This window comes from Pagrus major, chromosome 4 (assembly GCF_040436345.1).
Source record: "Pagrus major chromosome 4, Pma_NU_1.0".
NCBI classification, from domain to species: Eukaryota; Metazoa; Chordata; class Actinopteri; order Spariformes; family Sparidae; genus Pagrus; species Pagrus major.
The window spans coordinates 18,245,634-18,268,527 of record NC_133218.1 but is presented as its reverse complement, the minus strand read 5'-3'; the positions used below and the strand labels follow the sequence as shown (position 1 = coordinate 18,268,527).

Genomic DNA, 22,894 nt, shown 5'->3' with positions numbered 1-22,894 from the left:
TTATTTACAAACACACAGACAATGACAGAATAAACAAGTGTCCACTAACAGTGTTATTAGATCAACACTTTCTGAAATGTAATTCCATTTTCTTTGATTGTGTCGATTAATATAGTCCTGAACAACTCAATAACAACCACACCACAAATATTTGTATATACTGGTCAGCCATGGTAGTTTTTTTTTTTACTTGGAATTTGTTTTCATTTTCTCCATTGTACGCGTGTCCTTCCTCCACTTGTCACACGTGAAGTGGACAAAAAATGTTAAATGGCAATGTTAAATCCATGGAGTCCCATAAAAAAAAGGTTTTCTCTAGAGCGATAGTACAGTTGAATTGTAGAGAACACAGCATGAGCACTATAGTTCTGTTGCCTACATAGTACATGTGGCTACACTGCAGAAGCATCAACTTAAGTGGGAAGAAATGAAACAGGAGAAAACAAGAAAGGAGAGGAGCTCAGATGAGTTGCTGTGGACGTCTCACAGCAAAGAAGCGAAGTCCGTCTTATAGCTGCTGGTCCTTTGGGCTGTCTGGGCAGGATGCTGGCTGGCAGGACTTCAGACTCACCAGTGGAATATCAGCCATGCCACCGCTGGTGAAGTGTCCCTCTCCACTCCCAAACTGCTTCCCGTCGCCAAAATGCTCCGACCGCCCGCTATCATTTTTCCAGGTTCTGGTGAGAGTATGTCCATTGAGAAGTTTGTCCTTGGGACCCCACTCCCTCTGAGATCCAAAACTGGACACAGGTGACTTGGGCTGCTGGTATGATCCCAATGTTGGGGGCATCCAGCAGTTGTCTGAATGTCCAAGGACTAGGCATTCCTGTGTGCACATCTCTGTTGCTTCCACTAGACCACGAGGTCCCAGGGGGCCATCTAAAGAAGGAGAAGAAAAAAAAAAAAAAAGAGTTAAAAATATATTCAGATCAGTGATATTAAGTGCGATATTAAATGTTGCCATCTTATAACATGATTACATGGATGGTTTTGAAACTGATCGCTGACAGTGATTTCAATATTTAATTTTATACAAGAAATTATGGCAGGACAATATATTTATATTATATCGTTATCATGGTATGAGACTTAATATCATCTTAGTTTTTCGATTACTAAGTCAACAGTCATCCCATATTGTTGCAACCGACATTACTGATTATTATTTAACAAAAATCATTGTGTTAATATTTTTTTTAAAAGTACCCATTGTCATCCCTACAATAATGCCACAATTTGTATACTGAGGCATTTGGTCAAAGATATTGTGATATGTGATTTTATTCTAAAAGTCCTAGCATTTATGAAATACTTTAAGGAGATTTCAAAATATCAAGATATAAATTGTGTATTGCGATATAGCTTAAAATATGACAGTATTATTTTAAGTCCATATCCCTGAAAGAAACAAGGCTGTCAAGCAATAGTACTGTCATGTACCTGCAGAGTACATCTGAGTTATTCCTTCTGAGTTCCGATCTAAGCCAAAAATGTTTTACAAATTTGAGGCTCTGAAACTTTTATATTGACACGGTTCATACTAGTCACTAGCAATACAACAATGTATTCTCCTTTAATCAAAATAAACAACCCTGTCTCCCAGAAGTGATCTTTTTTTTACTAAACACAGTATTTTCAACAATCAAATTCCATTCGATTTTCATACAATTTCTGCTCTTCCAATACAATACTTACAGCAGGCTATGTATTATTAATGTTATGTTTTGGCACTCGAAACACTTATGTTAAGGTTGATGATTGTGGTCTCCAAACAATCACTGCTGACTTGAAGCAAAAGAAAGGACTGTTTGCTTTCTGTTTACCACTTCATCAGGTACGCCTGCAAATATGTAATCAGCCAATAATGTGGCAGCAACTCAATAGTATGCAGAGGTGGTATGGAGGTTCAGTTGTTGTGTTTGATCTGACTGTGGTGCCAGACTGTGGTTGGAGTATCTCAGACTGCTGATCTCTTGGGATTTATATGCACAACAGTCTCTACAGTTGAGAATGGTGTGAAAAACAACATCCCGGGAGCAGCGGTTCTGTGTGCGTGAAAACGGCTTGTTAATGAGAGAGGTCAAAGGAGAATGGCCAGACTGGTTCAAGCTGACAGGAGAGCAATGGTAACTGAAATAACCACATATTACAACAGAGCTACGTATATGGAGGACAATCTCTGTATGAACAACAAGTCAAACCTTGAAGCAGATAGGCTACGTGGTAAGACCACAGAGGGCTCCATTCCTGTTAACGAAGAACAGGTTACAATGGGCACAGGCTCATCAAAACTGGACAGTAGAAGATTGGAAACATGTCACTTGGTCAGACAAATCTCTATTTCTGCTGCCACATGGCGATCGTAGGGTCAGAATTAGGCAGAAAACGACATGAATCCATGGATCTATCCTGCTGTGTGTCAAAGGAACAGGATGATAGTGGTGGTGTGACAGTGTAGGGCACATTTTCCTGGCACACATCAGGCCCCTAAATACCAACTGAAGATTGTTTAAATGCCACAGCCTACCTGAGTCAACTCATCTTCTAATGGCTACACCCTGCTGGATAATGCACCATGTAAGAGAGCACACAGAACCTCAAATTGGTTTCACCAACTTGAGAATGACCTCAGTGAACTCCAGTGGCCTCCACAGTCACGGGATATCAATCCAATAGATCACCCTGGGGTGTGGTGGAATGAAAGATTTGCAGCATGAATGTACAGCTGGCAAATATGCAGCAATTGTGTGATGTTATCATGTCAATACTGATCAGAATCTCTAAGGAATGAATCCAGCACCTAACTGAATGCATGCCACAGACAAATTTAAGTAAAGGAGGGTCCTGCCTAGTTATAGGAAGGTGTTTATAACCACAATTTTCTCCCCGCCTTTGCTTGACTGCATTCAGGACTTACTACACAAACCCAGACCCCAACCTGACAAACCAAACATTCACCCCGACCCGATCTTTAGTACAAATACACTTCCACTTTCCACTTTATGGAACTGTAAACCTTTGCCAGTGAAATTAATTAAAGCAGGAACTATGTTTCCTTTAAAACATATTATAACACATTAATAGTATTATAGTCAAGGTTGAAATTAAAGTACCCAAAGTCAGTTCAAAATTGACCTGTACACTGCTGTCTCCAGATTTGGCAACTTTTCAAACCCTTTTAGTGACCTAATTTCAATAAAACCAAATATTCTGAGCTGGCATCAGCTGGTTTCCCGCGCTCATTGAGGCTCTCCAGCTCACATGTGAGGCACAGGTCATGTGAGTTGAGAGACCTGGATTCAGTGGACCAACCAGCAGTCTGAAAAATGAATGAGCTGTGCTTTTTTGAGAGCTGGAGAGCATGGGGGGTTATAGATCTTGAGGAGGATGAAAGGTTGAAAGGATGATGAGTTCTCTTTGAGCACTGTCATGTTGGTCCATAGAGAAATCTACAGTGCCTACATGATAATACAGTGATAATAATAATAATTATAATAATACAGTACTACATATAGTACACAAACTACAGCAGTACTACCTCAATAAGGGACGCTGACTATCTCAATAATTAGGCTAACTTCCTTCGTCTCTTTTTTCTACTATTATTGAACCTCAAACTTTTAGCTGCGTTAAGAGATTGATATTCTGCAAATAGTTGCAGTGAGTGTAAAAAAGATAGCAATCGAAGAACTGTCAGCGTCAATACAGTTTCAGATACTGTTTGTTTGAAACGGAAAAAAAAGTTGAAGGTCAATTTGCATCAGAACATAAAATCAGCAGGACTTTCCTCTGTAACTCATTGCTACCATCTGGCTACTCCTCTGATGAACATGCATCACGATTCAGATATAAAAAATCAAACAAGTCAGTGTTTCAGGTGGCATTTGTTTGAATCTCATTTGATAGCAAAACATGCATTATGCATGAAATATAAGGCAGTTCTGCTATTTGAAGAATTCATGTCCTTTGAGTTGGATTTCTTTTTCTTTTTTAAAGAAGCAAGTCTGTCTGTGTTTGTATATCAAGCTTCAAAGAGTAATGAATTCATCTGTTTTTGTCCTAAAAGAGAAAATGATAACTATTTGTCCTAATTTGTCCCTTTGCTTCACAAAAAGCTAATTGGCTGGTGGGTAGGTTCAGTAATATTTCAAAGGGCTTTTCTTCAGACTCATGCCTGGACCTGTTTTTCTTCTCGTTAATTTAAACGTACTCAGACAATTTGAATCATTTTTGACTCATTAAAGGAGCTGAAAGCATTGCAGAAATTGTATCTTTAATATTGAGCCTTTGTATTTAATTTATCACCATAGGTTACTTGAGTGCTAATGGAATTAATTATATGAACATTTATGAATTCTTTTGAAAACCTATCTTAATTAATATTGAAATGATGAAATTAATTTTAAAAAAAAAGCATCATAACAATGGCTACTTCTGTTTGATCAAATTATTATTGGACACTTTGACACCAAAGACAAACTACTTTAATTTGAAAGGTTTATTGATGCTGATCCTACTGAGAATCAATAAAGTCTGTAGCTATCAGCTGGATAACACAATTGTTTTGGTTTGCCGATCTTTATGGTTGACTGCTGACTTGCTGTGATGCTATGCAGTAATTGATGTGAATACAAATGCAGTATCATCATTTACTGTTGTGGTGTTTGGAAAACAGTGGCAAAGTCAATCTCTAAAACCCAGTAAACACAATCAACTACTTTTATAGCATGTCTGACACCACACAGTCGGAATTTATTACTTAAAAAATATATATATTTATATATATATATATTTATATATGTTACGGAAGCCCTAAAGGGCCATGCATTCATACATTTTATTTCCTCCGTTTTCCCGTGATAACGAGTTAATTTCATTTGTTTTCTCGAGATCTCAAGTTATTATCTCGAAATAACAACTGCCGTTTTCCCGAGATAACGGGATAATTTTCTCGAGATAACAAAACTTTTTTTTCCCGAGATAACAATATAATTAATTCGAGATCTTGAGAAAACAAAACAATAGTGTAGTATGTTAAATCATTGCAGGAAACATCATTCAGTGTAGCAATGTCAAAGGAGCAGGAGCATATCGATCACCGCGTCACATATCTTTTCAATCAAGGCCTGACACAGGCTGAAATAGCATTATGCCTTGCTATTACAGATAATATACACATTAGTGTGCATAATCTAAAAAGATGGTTAGCAAGGCTTCAGCTATATCGGCGGCACAATTTAAGTGAGCCTGATGTCGTCGTTAACTACATAGCTGACCAGCTACGAGGTCCCGGGTGTCTCCATAATCTCAGGCCTATCTTATCACAGTCATTATCTCGAGATCTCAAATTAATTGAATCGTTATCTCGGGAAAACAAAGTCTCGTTATCTCGAGATCTCGAGAAAACAAATGAAATTAACTCGTTATCACGGGAAAACGGAGGAAATAAAATGTATGAACGCATGGCCCTTTATATATATACATATATATATATATATATATATATATATATATGTATATATATATATATATATATATATATATATATATATATATCAAAATATCAAAATATCATTTGATCGGTCCGTCTTCAAACATATTTTTAATGTCAATTTAAACTATGTTGCATTTTTCTAGATAAAGAAATTCCATGATTTGTTGTCCATTTTCAATTAACAAAATATAAACAGGCCTTAAAACTAGTGTATGTAATTGCAGGGCTGCTGTATAGAATTGCATTACTTTGTTTTTTTTTTATAGTGGCAAATCAATTAGCAATTCATATTTACATATTTTGTTTTGTTAGTAACTAAATGTTGTTTTTTTTCTTTGTGTTTATGTTTTCATCATAAGCAAGGGATCTTTGATGGTAGATGTTTTCACGGGGAGAGGGATTGTTTCCTGTTTCTATGCTTCTTATTAGGGGGGAAAATGGTATTTTACCCATTGGTTCATTTGCTGTTTTTTATGACAGGGTCTTTGTGAGTCATTCATGTGTAAGACAATATGAATTGATGCAATTCTAGTTTAATAAGAACATGTCCTCATATTCCACTAAGCCCTGCTGCCTGAACCCTGGGTTCTGCCTTAGAAAGCACATTCTGATATATGATGTGAAGAAAGCCGAGGCCCGAGGAGAGAGTCAGTCACTCTTCTGCATGAATGTGGAGTCCATCACAATAACAGGCACTCATAATTGGCATGTGAGGAGTCTAACCAAGACACACATTATCATAGTTGCATGAGGAACCACAGAGAGCCATAATACATGGTTCCCAGAAGACAGCAAGATGAATTCCTCAAATGAGATTGCAGACGAGTGAGGAGACATCTGGGGGGGGGGGGCTGTTAGGAAAAGAGAGATGGAAGAAAGGGAAAAGGACTGCATACATGTACATAGTGTGGAGGGTTGAGCAGAGGAACTATTTACAGACATTCCAATTATGTGACTTTTTGCTTTTTTTGCAGTGTTAGGTAAGTGATTGTAAGAAAACCTTGACTGATCTGTGAATGACCATATATACGTATGTAGTATTAGACATTTGTAAATTGATTTCGACAGAAATGGTTGACTTTAATGTCTGTCTTTCATTTTTTGTAACAAAAGCGGAGCCAGTCATTAATCAAGGGCACTTTGTGCTTTCCTATTCCCCTGGTGTAATAAACATGACCATTTGCATGTAGATTGGTACAATCAGTGGTCCAAGTGGGCAGCAGAGGATAATTTGAATCAGCCATTTTCCCTTCTAATCTGTGCATGCCTGCTGTTTGAGACAATGCAGTGACAAAGCCTGATTGAAAGACCACTTGAAGTATAGAGCTGGTAGGTAAAAAAGGAAATACAGCTGTATATAGTAATGATACCAGTGAAACCAAACCATGGGGGTTCTTCTGCAGTTGCCATGGGGCACCTGGAAAGATTAAGGAGTAGTTTGAATGAAAAAACAAAAAGGGTTACAAATTGGTGTGAGGTCGATCTTCTGCATATCTAATCTCACAATAACCAATTTACTATTAGCTACAGTAGAGCAACTACACAAATAAAACGGCCAACCTCATCCCATCATTTGCCGTCTATAACCTGCAAACTGAAACTGCAAATACAAAAGCATTGCAAGTGTCACAACATGCATTAAACAATCTCATGAACTATATATGTTTTGTGTTTTTCTGATTAATAATTATTCATTTAGTAATTTTGTCTAATTAGCAACCAACATGTTGCCTATTTGGTGTCAAATCTATGAATGATACATTTGTGCCAGGAAAATATAACATAATGGTACACAATGGCTTCTGAGTAGGTACCGCTTCCGTAAGCAGATATTCATAGATTCATGCCATGATCTTGGACTTATGTTGGAGCGAGCAACTAAATGGCCGAAAGCCATTCCTGTGCACATTCAACTCCTGTTCCCCCTGGGGTTTTTGCCCATCAGCACGTTCCAGCATGAGGTTGGAGATAGATCTTAAAAGGTATGTTTTGTTACCATATATGGTCCATTGGGGACGTTTCTGAATGCAAATGACCCCGGACACGCACAAGCATGGTGGTTTAGAACATTATCAACTCAAATCACATGCAAGTGTGTGCATGACAGACATGTTCATGTTTAATAAATCCTGATTTTTTTGTAACTATGCACACTAAATGCTTTGCAGCGGACAGAATTTCAAAACCTTTCCAACACATGTTGGTAAATGAGGGCCCAGGTGTACCATACATCTTTAAATTTCTCTTAGGGACACTGTCTACAAAAAAACAAAACAAAACAAAAAAAAAACACATTTTCACTTTAGCAACATCTTCAGGATAAGGATCTCCTCTCCTTTACCAACCAAGGAAAAAGCAGACAATTCTTTTGTCCCCTTCATCACTTAGTAACCTACTGTGGTATATCACTCTCTAGGAGACCCACTCCATGCTTAAAAAATATTGTGCTTATTCAAAACTCCAATACAGCAGACCAGATACTTCAAACAAAACCAAAACCAAAACACCACACAACACAATACTTGTGCCTCAATCTCTCTTTACAGACTCCCTATTGATGCATATATAGATGGAGTCCTTCCTGTCACACTGTGCATGAGTGTGTTGGTCCATTTAATTGAGAGTACACTGTAAGAGGTAGAACCCTCTCCCATCAGCCCTCCTCCCTCTGGAAGAGGCTTTCTGACATTGTAAAAGAAGCTGAGCCTGTAACATACCCGAACCCCCACCTCATTAGCCATTGTTTTCTCTTTGTTAACTTTTTTGCAGTTTGTCATTGACTTAATTCTCCTGTGGTCTGACCTACTATTGTCCCTTGTTTTCATATCCGCACAATCAATACACACATACACACAGAGATAATCCTTATTTCCATCTTTTTTTCCCCTGCAAAGCTCTTTTTGATAATCTGATTCTTAATAGAGCTCTGTGATTTAATCTGATTTAAATTGACTGAAATTGACCATCAACGGTTATTAGCAGCAGCTTTTTCTGATTATCTTGTGCCCAAGAATCAGCTTGTTTGCCTCATTACACTCTGACTTCCCACTCTGTAATCAGAGTGACATCTCATGTCATGTATCACCATTGTAAATAGGTTGGTGATTGAGCATAATGTCAGCGACAACGAATTTCAGATTTTGATTAGAATCCGTAGTCATGCTCAGTAATATAGATGTACATGCAAATGGCGTAATCAAGAATCTGTCACTGCTGAAAACTGTGTGACTTGGAAAAGCCCAGAAGGTGTCAAGTGACATCCTGCTACTCCTGCTGAAACCTTGAAGAGCTGTGGACAGATGATAAGCCCCGGCACGCCATGACACTACAGCTGTAGATAAGAGGCCGCTGGGTATGTACTCCATTGTACTGCTGCCCAAAAAAACAAACTCGTAAATCTAATATAGATCTCGTCTCTAATATAGGAACTGAACTCCGTCATGACTTTTGCATTTTGCTTTTCATTGTTTATGCTACTTTCTGAGTCAGTAGCTCCCCTGCGAAAATGTGACATTTGGAGTTTTCCCTTTCACATGTGAAAATCACAATTTTGTATACAAATTGAACAATTTCACATTTGATTGGCTATTTTTTTTTATTTTTACATGTGAAAAGAAAAGGCCACATGTGCATTTTTACATTTCCATATGTGATTTACATATATTCATGTTTTTTTTGCACATGCATTAGAATTTCCATATGTGAAAAAAAAACATGAAATCATGTAAAGTTTGGTTCTTCACATGTGATTTGCTATTTTCACATTTAAAATAACATTTTAACAAATAAAAATTTGCACATGTGAAATTTACATTTTCACTTGTAGATTACTGATACTGGCTTTATTTTAACATGTGAATTAGAATTTGCACATGTGGAACAAAATTAAGCACAGGAAATGTGTTTCTTCACATGTGAATTCCACGCTTTCATACATTTTCACATGTGAACAAAACACTTCACATATGACTGGAAATTTCTACATAGAAAATATCCATTTTATCATAGCTTTCTTATTATTTAAAATTTCAAAAATAAATTTTTTAAATGTAATTATGCATTTTGACATCACTATGTCACTCACCCCTTTCCAGTTGTTCTACCATGTGTCATGGTAGAACAGTCTTAAATGAATATTGATCCTAAATAAGTGATGTCCTTCCATTTCCTTTCCCAACCTGCTATATGACCTTTTTTTCTTTTTAAATGAATGCATCAGTACATCATGGGGAAAAAAGCAAAAACGTTTACTGCCAAAATAAAAAATTCTCTTTCATTTAAGTTCTTTCTTTGAAGTGAAGGTGACACACAGCCCTATTTGTATTGATGTCCATTGTCAAAGATTTGACGTTAGCATGCATATTTAGCTCATTTTGCAAAGTCCTAGCCCTTCTGCGTAGATAAATCAGAATATTTTACATCATGTTCCTTTCATTCACACAAAATGGCTTCCACAATGTTTAGTGCTACTTTGTCTGTGCATAGCTCGTTGCTCATGGTTACTATGTTCAAGAAGTCAAGTTCCTTCCTGCACACATACACTCACAGAAGCGCGCACACACACAAAAACACACACAGACACACACACAAGCAAATAGCCGGTGGCTGATGTTTGGTGCAGCACCCCTGAGTGCTTTAAATAACATTGAGGCACAGGTGTTGAGGAATGCAAGGGATTCAGAACTGTGTCAGATGGTGCTGACTTTTGCTTACAGCACTGTGCGAGTGTTGCAGATGTCCACAAAGACAGATAACTTAAAGACAAAGAAACCATTAGGTTGCCTCCTGATGCGGTGTCATTAGCATGTGCTAGGGGCCGGTCTGTTTAATTCTGCAGAAGCTGTTGAATAAATGTGAGCCATGAGCAATAGCTGCTTAACGACAGACACTTTGACCAAAGCGCATTCACATGTCTATCTTTCAGTCCTCCTACTCAGCATCATCAGATCACAGAGGTTACAGAGGAGGAGAGAATCCTCCTCAGTTTTGTCCAGAGGTTGTTTGCAACTATAGGGGAGTATTCTTGTTTTAGTCTGCCGGCTATTACTAATGAGATAACGTTTGGTTAATTAATTGGATGCACACTATCAGTGCTGATGTGCCAGTCCCACACTAACAACCTACAGCCTTTAGAATGGCAAGGGGGGAATGGGTGAAGAGGGAGTGAGAGTGATTGATTGCGGGGGATTTAGTGTCCATAGGGCTTGTTTATTTATCCATGCTGTTAAGCATGCCCAGATGTTGTTATTTGGGGATGAATGAAGCTTTGTTTTGGTCCAGCATGGAGGCTCAAAGTGCCATACCGCTGTCTCCAGCTGCCGCTCAAAAACCCACAAGATACATCTGGCAGATTCTTTCTCCTTGCTCTAAATCTGCTGTAGGTTTTCCATGTGACCCTTTCATCCTCCACTACAACACATACATACATAAATACATACACCAGCAATCCATCACTGTGTACACCAAGGCGTATAATGGCATACAGTGTTATAAACATAGCCTGTATTCATAAAGATCTGCCTCACACCGAGAGCAAATATATAGTAAATAGCTTGGGGAAACGTGTGAGTGCTATGGCGGTCGGTGTCCAACAAGGCATAGAATTACTGGTCCATACAGCTTTGCAGCAAATTTGAAAACAGGTTCTGTGATCTACAGTAAAGGCTATCTGTGGTTGGATGGATATGATAGTAAGCAGAGAAGAACAGAGCAACACGCTGGATGCATCCTCGAGAGAATACTAGTCTGGCTGATGGATCCTTTCTAGAGCTCCCTTTGAGGCCATGCAGGCAGCAGCTTCTCATGAGAGGAGATGAAGGGCAGCAGCGAGTCAAAATAGAAAAAGAGCTTGAGAATGGAAGTGAAGGGTGGTCAGAGGGATAGAAAGGAGGAGCGAGCAAGATGGAAGAGAAGAAAGTGAAGTGAAGGTGAGGAACAGTGAGGAAAACAAAACACAAAGCCTGTCAAAAAATGACCGTCATTTACATAATTTCCATGATCACTGATAAATATTATTGGCTTGGACCTCACTTAAAACTATTCTCAGATCAATTTGTAATTCAAATATTCAACCCAGGCTACTCTCTATTGTTCCCACACAGTTTTGCTGTTAAAAGTACCTTTTACCACAATATATGCAAGGGAATAAGTTTACTACTGATGTTTGTGTGATTTTTAGTGGAAATGAAGCTCAAATGTGATTAGCATTTTCCACTGATTTCATTTGTCAAACAATAAATGACTTGATTTCTTACCCATACAGTACCACACATTGTACATATAAGAATATCTCTAAGCTATGACTATTTACGAAAGTCTCTGTTTGTCACTGATTTACCATACACATTCACTCATTATTCAGTACTTTGTGTAGGCATCACCAACATCAGTTAGCTAGCAAGGTTCAAATTTTCTTTTTAAAAGGTTTTCATCACCACGTTTTTTGTGTCAAATCTTGTTTACTTCTCTGATATTTGCCCTGCACAAATGGGCTGCAGGATTGGCATCATATTTTAGGATTTAAGAATCATTATAAAGTGATAATTGTACAGTAGCGCTGTCTGTTGCCAAAACAGCCTTTGAGGCTTTCAAATTGCATGTGGTCTGACATCCCTCGCTACCAATTAACTAACAATTTTTAATCTTTTGATCAAAATATTTGGTAAATAGTATTCACATGAGAAACTATTCATTCTTAAGCTGCTCTCATTCACCTCTATTGCAGTCTTGAGTCTAATTTAGAGATTCAAATTTGTAGCAACTACATGACAGTAAGGGCACATTCTGATGAGTATTTCACTTTTTTTTAAGCAAGGAGCTAAAAAATTGAGAAATCCAAAAATAATTTGCACTGCATTTCTTTCCTTTTACTACCAATGTTATCTTCACTCAATGTTTCCCCTCATATCTCCACTGCACCACTCTAGGGGTTAACTTCACATCCACTATAAGTGGAATATTTCATCAAAGTTGTTGCATTTTAGTAAAGCAACATTAAAAATGAAATTGTTGTTTGAGGAGTCACTATATTTCTTATATATATTTTAAAGCTAACTTTATACGGAATAGTAATGATTATTCATTTAAAGTGCTGTTGTTGCTATTTTGTAGCACCGAGTCAATGATAACAAGGTCGTATTCTCAAAAGCATTGCTCACTTTACACTCTGCATATTCTTGTCTTCTATGCAAGGTTGCAATAGAAATGCTCGTCAATATGGTATGAATCATATACTTTCATCATCTTAGCTTAGGATTATCCTGAGTCAGATATTGTGGACAGGCGACAGAGTCTGCAGAGTGTTAGACATGCTGCAGAGTTAAAGCACACGGGAGCTACAAAAGACTCTGACCTTTCCCACTCATCTTCTACAGTACAATTTGCACTTCTGGGTCATGCCACATCCAGAAGTTCTTCGGTGGCTCCTGCCTTGTAGACTGTAGCAGTGAGGAGGAGTGGAGGAGACTGGTGGAGAGTTTTGTCAGTTGGAACAAGTAGAACTATCAGCGTAATGGCTGGAAGACAAACAGCTTGTAATAGCAGAGGTACCAATCACAGTGTTTTGGCCCTAATCCAGATCCTTTATCGTAATATTTTATCTTTGCCAGGATGGATTTTTTTCTACATGATACATCTGCTAAGTACACATTTTAGTGACATAAATTAAAATTGTTTGAGAGCTCACTAACTTTTACAAATTCCACCTCCAGCATAGTTTTCCTTTGAAGGTCTCCAAACATATTTTGTACAAAAATATATTGTTTGGTGTAATATATCTCTGGAGTGCTGAGTGTCATTATGGATATGGTGTAGCAGAAAAATTGAAAGAGATTTGGACAGACTCCCTCACAGACTAAATACTAAAGTTCAAATGCAGTTTAGTCAACAGCAGCATTTCAGAAGTGTGGTGCACCTCACAAAGTTGTTGAAGCAGAGCGCTGAAGTATGCTGACACATCAAGCTCACTCAAAGTGCTGTGTGTTACGCAATGATCAAGTGTTTTAATTGAGCTCACTGGGGAGATTCTGATAGCTGGAATGCCTATAGCAAACAAACAAAGGAACCAAACTGGATTGGGATTCACTTAGCTCATACCAATCCTTCAAGAATGCGTGTACCAACCCCAACTCCAATTACTGTACATATTAGCTACCTACATGTGATGGATTTTTCCTTTTATTTCTGCAAAAGGACAGCAACAAGCAACTAACACAGTCAATAAGCACAACGAAAAAGTAGTGGTGCTGCAGTTATAGACGTCACTTCCTTTTCATATCCACTTTCTTTCATGTGTTAATAACATGGAGTAATGAAGGGCAGATTGCATGCAACAGGCATATTCTATCAATTTAGGGAGACCAGAACACTGTTCCCTGTGGTCGTGTGCCTGAAGAAAAGGTGCAGAAAGTATGCTTGAATAACAAAAAACTGGATTGGAGGCACCAGCAAAGGGGATGATGTGGAATAAACTTTACTCTATTGTAAAACCACCTTTCATCCCCTCTATGCTGGGATGAAGTTCCAGGAGAGAACATCTTTACTCTGCCTCAGCGTCCAAACTTGTGCTTACAGCTATTAGACTGTAGGATGCTTTGGGACCAACCATCTCAAATCCAAGGCAACCATAAGGAAGTGAGGCAGGAGGTCTGTACTGCACTGCAGTAACCAAACAAACCACCATGGACTGCGCGCTACATTTGTATGCAACAGAATCCAAAAATGTTTTTCTTTCGGCACTGCATGAGTCAGTACTTTTTACAGTTTACACTGTAGATATGTTAGCTTGTTTACTTTTGGATAATACAGTAGTTGTGAAAACAATACACATGCATTTTTCCGCAAAGAGGACAGCTAGGTATACAAATTACCATGGGTCATACCTTTAATATGGCATATTGTTCACAATACCATTCCATTCAGTACTTACGTTTCAAGGCATGAGCTGTACATGGCCTAAATACAAACTTCTCTGTTTTCAACAGAAAAGCCAAAGCGAATCATTTTAGTGGACTTGTCCGAAAGACTGTTTTGACAGATCTGCCATATCTGATACAAGTAAAACTGACGGTCAGACATTCAGTTTGATACTTATCTGTACTGCCATCATCATGTTATCATCATCCATCCATCCATCCATTGTTACTGTCATCCATTAAACCATCCATCAATAACACAGATGACCACTCTATAACTATGGCTATGTAACCATATGTAAGCTAAAGATAGGATACCAATGAAAAATGAGTGCACTTAGTATGTTCATTTTGCAATGGATAGCTCAAGAGGGCAGATACTGTGGGATTATTGCAACTGTGTCTGTAACAATACTGTCATTTTCAAGCCTGCAGTGATACAGATGTCTAAAATAGGCTATTGTTGTATATATATATATATATATATATATATATATATATATATATATATATACAAATATATGCTTCATATATTGATAAGCATATCCCTAATACTATAACTCCATTATTCTGATTCCTTTGGTTGGATCAATGGCACAGTCAAGTGTCACAACTTCATTTATTCAATACAATTTCCACAAATATCAAAGATATAATATATAACATAGACATTCTGTTTGTGTTAGTAATTCACATCTGTCTTTTATGTTTCTGCTTGGCAATGTAGCCTAAAGATGGCAACACAAATTTTAAATTGCTGTTTTACACAGCTCAGCGCAAGTTCTCAGTCCCCATGACAACAATAGCCATGTAAAAATGATTTCTTCTCCCTCTCTAATCTTCCACTGCATTAGACTCAGCCACTGACCTTGTAATCTAATTTCTGTTCTAAGTCAGTGAGTATGCCTGCTCATCTCGACAGTGGATCGAATACATTTCTGGTCAAAGACCCCTAGTAGCACTGATGATAACAATGAGGCAGCTATGTGATAACTGATTCAGTTTTCACACTTGCCCCTTATTTAGTTTTCTGTTTAGAATAATAATGACATTTATATAACGTATGTTGTTTTTCTCTCACAATCCATTGGACAAGTGAAGAGTTGGACAAGTGGAAATTTTTAATCTGCAGTTGGCTTTAATTCGTGCTCTTGGGACCATGAATATCTGCCAAATTTCATGTTAAGGTCCGGCCAAAGTGCTGCACTGACAGGCCATGCCACTTCTGTTGCAGAACAATTAATAAATAAATAAAAAAGTCTACAAGCCCTTGTCTAGAGCACATACAAACACACACTCAGTTACAGTAAACACCGTCCATATAACAGTCACTAATAGTCTCTATTGACATTTGAGGGATGAAGAATAGATTTTAAATTCAATACAAGATTATAATCTTTTAATCATTTTGAGCCCGCTGTGGCTGAGGCGGTGAATATAATTTTACAGATACAGATAATGATCATGTTGACCTCATAAGAAAGTAGCACAGCACCATGACCGCAATTCACTTGCCCCTTCATACACATGAGACACCAGGAAATCCAACCATCCAAATGAGAGAAAATAATGACTGCAAGCATTATGCCTCTCAGTGGTTCAGTCCAATTCCTTCATGGTCGGGTGTATTATATTGCGCCTCTTATTGATACACTGTTTTCATGTTTTTATTTGTGATGAGGTTCTTTGGGGTATGCAGAGAATTCTTCTCAATTTTAATCTGGAATGAATGAGAAGATAGAAAATTGTCACTTTGCTATGAAAGTGTACTGATGATAATGCTCATTTTACTTTCATCACTGTAAGCAGAAGAATTATGTAATGGCACAAGCTAAAAATCATATCAATTATAAATGTACCATATTAGTTAAACATATTTATTGAACTTAACAACAGATCTAACAGATACTGAATTCTGTTGTTCAGCAGCTGATAACAATACACTACTCAAATAATCAATATCTACAGTATGTATTGAAATATGTTGTTTTATTTGTTAAACTACAGCTTTGACAAAATTGATTTCATCATAAATTAATGTAATCTGAGTTGACTTTCTTAGTTGAAAGTATTTGGTGTCTTTTACATCAAGTGAGTGATAGTATAATGAAATTGTATGCTACCTCTTGATTAGGCATGGTGATGAAATTACCAATCCAATCTAACATTATCTATACCCTTTCAGGGTCCATTATTCAATATAACATTAATATATATGTGTTTTTACTATATAGTGAAATGTATGTGCTATGCGCTGTCTTTGTCTGAAAGCAAGTTGTGTTCACCTTGCCACCATTTGCCTTGAGAATTATGTTCTAGTGAGTTTTTCATGCATTACCAAAACACATTCAGGGTAAATGTAATGACAGCCAAATTATAGTTATATGACATCATATCAGGCAAAAATGTTCATATTGAAAGTATTTTAAAAATATTTTTTATATATTTCTTTTAGATTTTTTTTCCCCAAATGTCTGTCAATGTTTTATATTCCTAAAATATCAATCCAACATTATGATCGAGTCAACTTAATTAATTGCTCAATGTTTGCATTATGGTCAGATCATTGATTCTATGGCAACTAAAGGACAGTATTGGTAAAGAAAGAAAACAGAAACCTCAAAAGTAAATGTCATGGTATATTAATAAATATTATCAACACTGACTTCCAATACAAGAGATGAATCTGGGCCTGTGATGTCCTAGTAAATACTTTATATGTCTATCTGCCTCCACAACCTTCACACCATTACTTTGCCCTGTGCTATATGATTACACTACTTTCCTTACTGGCACTAAACATTGCCAATAAAAATGCCTGAATTGCTCTTGCAAATTAGTTGCATATGAACATGATTTGTGAGGGACAGGGTTGACCCTTGGGGTTTACTACAAAGCATGCAGTTGGTCACATTATAGATTATAGTTCATTTTTATTGCTATACACAGATAACGTACAACAATAACACTAATACCCTCTCATAATATAAAAATATATAAATATATAAATTATGCATTGTAAAGGATGTCTGTTCAGCCTGCTTCAAATAATCAATGGTTAATAAACACCCTTTATTGCAGTTAAAACAGACTATATTTTAATTGACATACGCCTTTTCAGGTTATTATTTCCAAGCAATTAACCAGTGATATTAATGTGCTCCAACGAAAGTTATCACTATCATTACCTATAATAGGATTTAATAAGAAGCTTTGTGCTAAATTAGATAAATAATTAAAAATACCTGTATGATTTTTGGATAATTTCATTATTTCTGAAATTACTTAAATTCAATTTTAAATGAAAGTGCCCTCTTCATGCCCTTCTCCTGGAGTCACTCAAGACAGCTAAACAAAGACTCAGAGCGCAGAGTCCGAAAAAGAGGAAGGGGACACAGCAGGTACGGTAACGGTACCTGCTGAACAGCAAAAAGGGTCAGAAAAAACATTGAAAGAGAGGGAGAAATTCTGAGAGTTAGGTTCTAGAGTGAAGTAGTGACAGGGAGACATGTAATTCTCTGTGTTGATCATTACCTGGAGCCTGAAGGAATTTGATAATAAAACAGAACCTTGTTAATCCCCCGAGAGCTCTGTAATTGCAATGTTGAGGTACATCTCCTCTCTGTTAATAATTGTAATTTCAGAGCATGCTCTGCCTACATATACATTTATTCATAATTACCTGAGGGAAAGGATAGTGTCGTACTGTCTATTAAAAGTGCACTGAATTAAATGGATATAAGGTATGCTTGAAAAATTAAGGCCAGTGTTGTATTGATTTGGTACAAAAATGCAGCTCGTTAAATTTAAGAGTGGGAATATTTGTCTAACTTTGTTTCAAGGTCATCGATGTGATGTATGGATTATGCTAACAATGCCAACTCCCAACCTAAGTCTTGATATCTCCTCACTGGTTTAAAGGGTCTACAAGCTACTCCCCCGCATGGAGGGAGTAAGCAAATGTGACAAAAATATCAAGTTGTTCAGGCATTAAATTGGCAGTGATGGAAAAAGTTAGCACCTCCTCTTCAACACATCGAACCTTCTGCCTCAGCTGCAGTAGTGTTAAGGTGTTAACAGCACATAGCAATTATATATCCAAGGCCGCTGGATTGCATGAATTGATGAGAAAAAATAGTGTACTCAGAATAGTACAGAGTATTTACAGTTGTTCAAAAAATGCTCTAGATGTAAACTGATGTCAGTTTCATTTGCAATCAGCGTATCCACCGTCTTTAAGTTTAAAAATCCTTCCTTGATGTGTCATTCAAACACTCAATATGATATGATATGGGGAAATGTTAAATCTTCACAGATTTGATTGATACAAATTTAATGAGGGAAAACAGTGAGTGATAATGTCTTTTACAGAAATATCACATTAGTTTTGAACATGTCAGTTGAGTATTCTACTCTCAGCACATGTTGCCGTTGAAAAAACCACAAAGCAAGAACATGAAGGGAATAAAAACCTGAAAATGATAACATGAGAAATGAGTGATAGCCATATGCATAAATCTGCTTTGTGAGATGGTGGGTGCGCAGGGAGGAAGTGGAGGTCAGGGCCTGGCAGAGACCCCTGTTGGGTGCAGGTGGCGAATAACTTCTGTCAGCCAAGTAATTAAGTGTCCATCACATCCTTGCAGGAGGGCTGTGCAACCCAGAAGCCTCTTCCAATCTCCATCTGTGAGAAGGACTGGAGCTACAATATGGCCCTGGTATATATATACCAACACATGAAAAAACGTGCTGGTGGAAAATATGATATCATCTGGTTGAGAACTTATTCACAGCACAGTTGTAACATCAATGAGATAATAATAATATTAAAATAAGATAAAATGTGTTTATGTAACATGTTTAAAGCATTTTTTTCTACTAGGTTATTGAAGCCAGGAGTACAGGAAGAAACCTAAGAACAATGAAAAAAGAATAAAATATATTCATTATTTTACAGTTTTTACACTCATTTATAAAATCAAATGAAGGCAATTAGGTGGGTAAACAGCAGTCAGATTTGCCTAGATGTTCAACTGTAATTAAAGCTGCAAGCAGCGATGAACGGGCCCTCGCAGTCCACGCGCGTCGGGGCGTGCTGCTGTCGGGACATGCTGCTGTCGGGGCATGCTGCTGTCGTTACATGCTGCTGTGTGGGCTTGCTGCTGTCGAGGCTTGTTCATGCAACAACTTGCGTAGAGGAAACAAAACTGAAGGCAGTGAAGCTGCTGTTTTGTCATTTAGCAATAAAAGCGCCACCTATTGGTCGATTTGCACGAAATTTTGTAGAAATGCTCATCGTGTCATGGAACACAACTGGGAAAAGTTTTGTGTTAATCGGACTGTATTTCATCAAGATACACAAGAATGTCTGTTTGACCACAATGTGCAGGAAATTGTTGTTTTATAATTTGGGCATTGTGTGGACTAGCACATTTCTTTTAATAACTTTTTGTCAGGAGGGTCCACAGATGCTGCGTGCAAAGTTTGGTGCAAATCGGAGAAATTGCCTGGGAGGAGTTCGAAAAAGTAGGTTTGCGACATTTGGCGAATTTGCGAATGGAAATTCAGTGCGAACGTGGGCGTGGCCTACATCACACGGTTTGGCTGTATTCAGGGAACATATAGATATAATGTTTAACAATGTGCACCATATTATGTGGGAGTAATTAGCAAAAAACATTTTTTCTTGACAATAGCGCCACCTGCTGGTCATTTTTGGTGTGTGAGTTACAGGGGCCGGTCTATACCACCCCTATGAATTTCATATCCATAAGTGTTATGGTGTGGGCACAGTGCCAAATATAAAATGAAACTGCCACCAGAGCGCCACCTAGTGTCGGATCGGTAACCCCTTTGTCAGCTATCCTCAGGAGGACATTGACAATGACTGTACCAAGTTTTGTGTTAATCTGACCAACCGATGTCCAGATATAAAATACTTCAATTAAAAGAGCGCCACCTAGTTGTAATGGGCCAAGATTTTGCACAGAGCCTTAGGGCCTCATGTGGAAGTAGGATCCTGAGTTTGACGTCATTCGGACACACCAATGTGGAGATATGCAACACTTCCTGTTTGGAACGAAATCTGCAGGAAGTTTTTATATAATAACTTGAGTATTCTTTGGCGTATCAAAATTCTTTTAATAACTTTTTGTCAGGAGCGTCCACAGATGCTGTGTGCAAAGTTTGGTGCAAATCGGTGAAAATGCCTGGGAGGAGTTCGAAAAAGTAGGTTTTCGACATTTCGCGCGCTAGCGAAAAAAAACGGTAGGCGTAAATGGGCGTGGCTTATATCAGGAGATTCAGCACAATTCACTGAACGCGTGGATATAAGGTTTTTGAATGTGCGACAAAGTATGTGGGAGTTATTAGGCAAAACGCACTTTCCTTGATTGTAGCGCCACCTAGTGGTGGACATTCACAACGACAACAGATTATGAAATTTTTCGCCAAGCCTAATGACTTTGCCAAATAAAATCGCGTTTTCATTCACATTCAGGCAGTGAAAAATGCGATCATTTTGGCAGGAAAAAAAAAACAAATAATAATAATCACTACAATTACAATAGGGTCCTCGCAGTTTCACTGCTCGGGCCCTAATTATACTGTAGTGAGCACTGGTGCTTGTGCTTCGTGGTTATTCTATAGCATACAAAACACGTCTGTCTTTTTTTTATTATTGATTATTTATATTGTCGAATAATTGCTTATTATTTTCACAACTAATAATTTTGTCTATAAAGTATTTAAAAAAAAAAAAAAAAAAAGCTTGTTACAATTTCTCAGAACCCAAAGTCATGTCTTCAAATTGGCTGTTTTGTCCAACCAACCATCCAAAGACTCTTCATTTACTATCATAAAAAACAAAGGTATTACAGCAAATCCTTACATTTAAGAAGCTGGAACCAGCAAATAATTGACATTTTCACTTGAAAAATGACTGAAACATCACAAACTGTCACGGTTCATGCATAGCCAGGGACAGGAAGGCTCTGCAGCAGGTGATCAACTGAGCATCAGTGATATCGGAGTGAGATGTCTGCGAGGTGTCTGCACAGAGCCCAAAGGACACCAAAAGACAACACCCACCCCAGCCACAGTCTGTTCACCCAGCTGCCATCTGGCAAACAATACAGAAATGTCTGCTGCCGTACCACCAGACTACGGAGTAGCCTCTTTCTTCAGACCGTGAGACCCCTCAATTCATCCTCCACATTCCATCAAATTACGGTTTGTTTTTTGCTTACAGTGTGTAATATGGAGTGGCATCTAGCAGAACAGACTTGGCAGAAATTGAATATGCTGTAATATTCAAGTATGTTTTAAGTAATGTATATCACCTGAAAATAAGAGTCATTGTGTTTTCATAACCTGAGAATGAGCCGTTTATATCTAAATAGGGAGCGGGTCCCCGTCCACGGATGTCGCCATGTTGCACCACCATGTTTCTACAGTAGCCCAAAATGGACAAACCTGGCACTGAGGGCCTTTTGTATTTCTAAATTTAGTGGGCGGCCGCAGGAAATGCACTGGTTGGAAGACAACGAAGAAGAAGAGCGAGCAGTTGCTGTTTCCTGCCTAACAGACTGAATGAGAAGTTTGATACCACGATCTGATAGAGGATGGATGATCATACTCATATATTACAAGAAAATCACAGGAGCTTGAGTCGCCGTCGAAGAAACGGAAACTAGACACTAAACGAGATCGGGACAAGCGACAGCATGAAACAACTGAAGTTGCCTTTCCAAGATGGAAATCTCTGATGAAAAGGAAAGGTTTGCAGACTGACGCCGAAATGTCCTGCTTCCTGCTGGATAGGCAAAAGTAACGTTAAAGATTACAACCGACCGTGAAATATATATTTCCCCCTGCTGCTGATAGTACAAAACCTAGATAATGTAGAATGTTTGTTAGTAGTACATTAAGCTCACTGAAAAGCAACCCTGCCACGTATAACGTTAAATATTAGCACACCGTAGCCTCTCAGAGCGTTAGCAAGATTTATTTTGATTTATTCCTTGTCTGTTGCAGTACGACAACAAATGGCACGATAACTAACAAATATATTTAGGGCTGGTTGTGTGCCAAAGACAGTGAAGTAATGACTTAGTGTGACAGATAAACTCTGCTCGAGACTTAATAAATTCTATGAATATTTTTCACAGTGCTCCGTAATTTCTATGTATGATCCTTATTGTTTTTATTATTTTTTTAGCTATAGTTCTAAAGACTAAAAAACTAAATACATCTTTACCTCATCACTTGAATTAGTAGAAATACTCGCGTCGAGTCATATTTCATTCAAAAACCCTGGTTTTGAAAAATGTAACAATTGAACAATTGAACCTTTAATCGATGATCAATATAGTTGGTGATAATTATTTTTTTCCGATGGACTAATCGAGTAATAGTTGCAGCTCTTTGACAGGCTGAATGACTCTTACAATGCCCTTTGATAGAAGAGGAATCTTCTAGTTTCAGCCTT

General features: G+C 37.8%; 1 protein-coding gene across 1 annotated transcript in view; it reads right to left on the bottom strand.

Annotated features, from left to right (window-relative positions):
• Positions 1-508: 508 nt before the first annotated feature.
• The window catches only part of LOC140994264 (protocadherin-9), a 208,873-nt gene continuing 186,487 nt past the window's right edge, over positions 509-22,894 (bottom strand). Inside the window, exon 3 of the mRNA XM_073463831.1 lies at positions 509-879. Within this exon, the coding sequence (XP_073319932.1) occupies positions 509-879 (371 nt within the window). The remainder of the gene's footprint in view (positions 880-22,894) is intronic.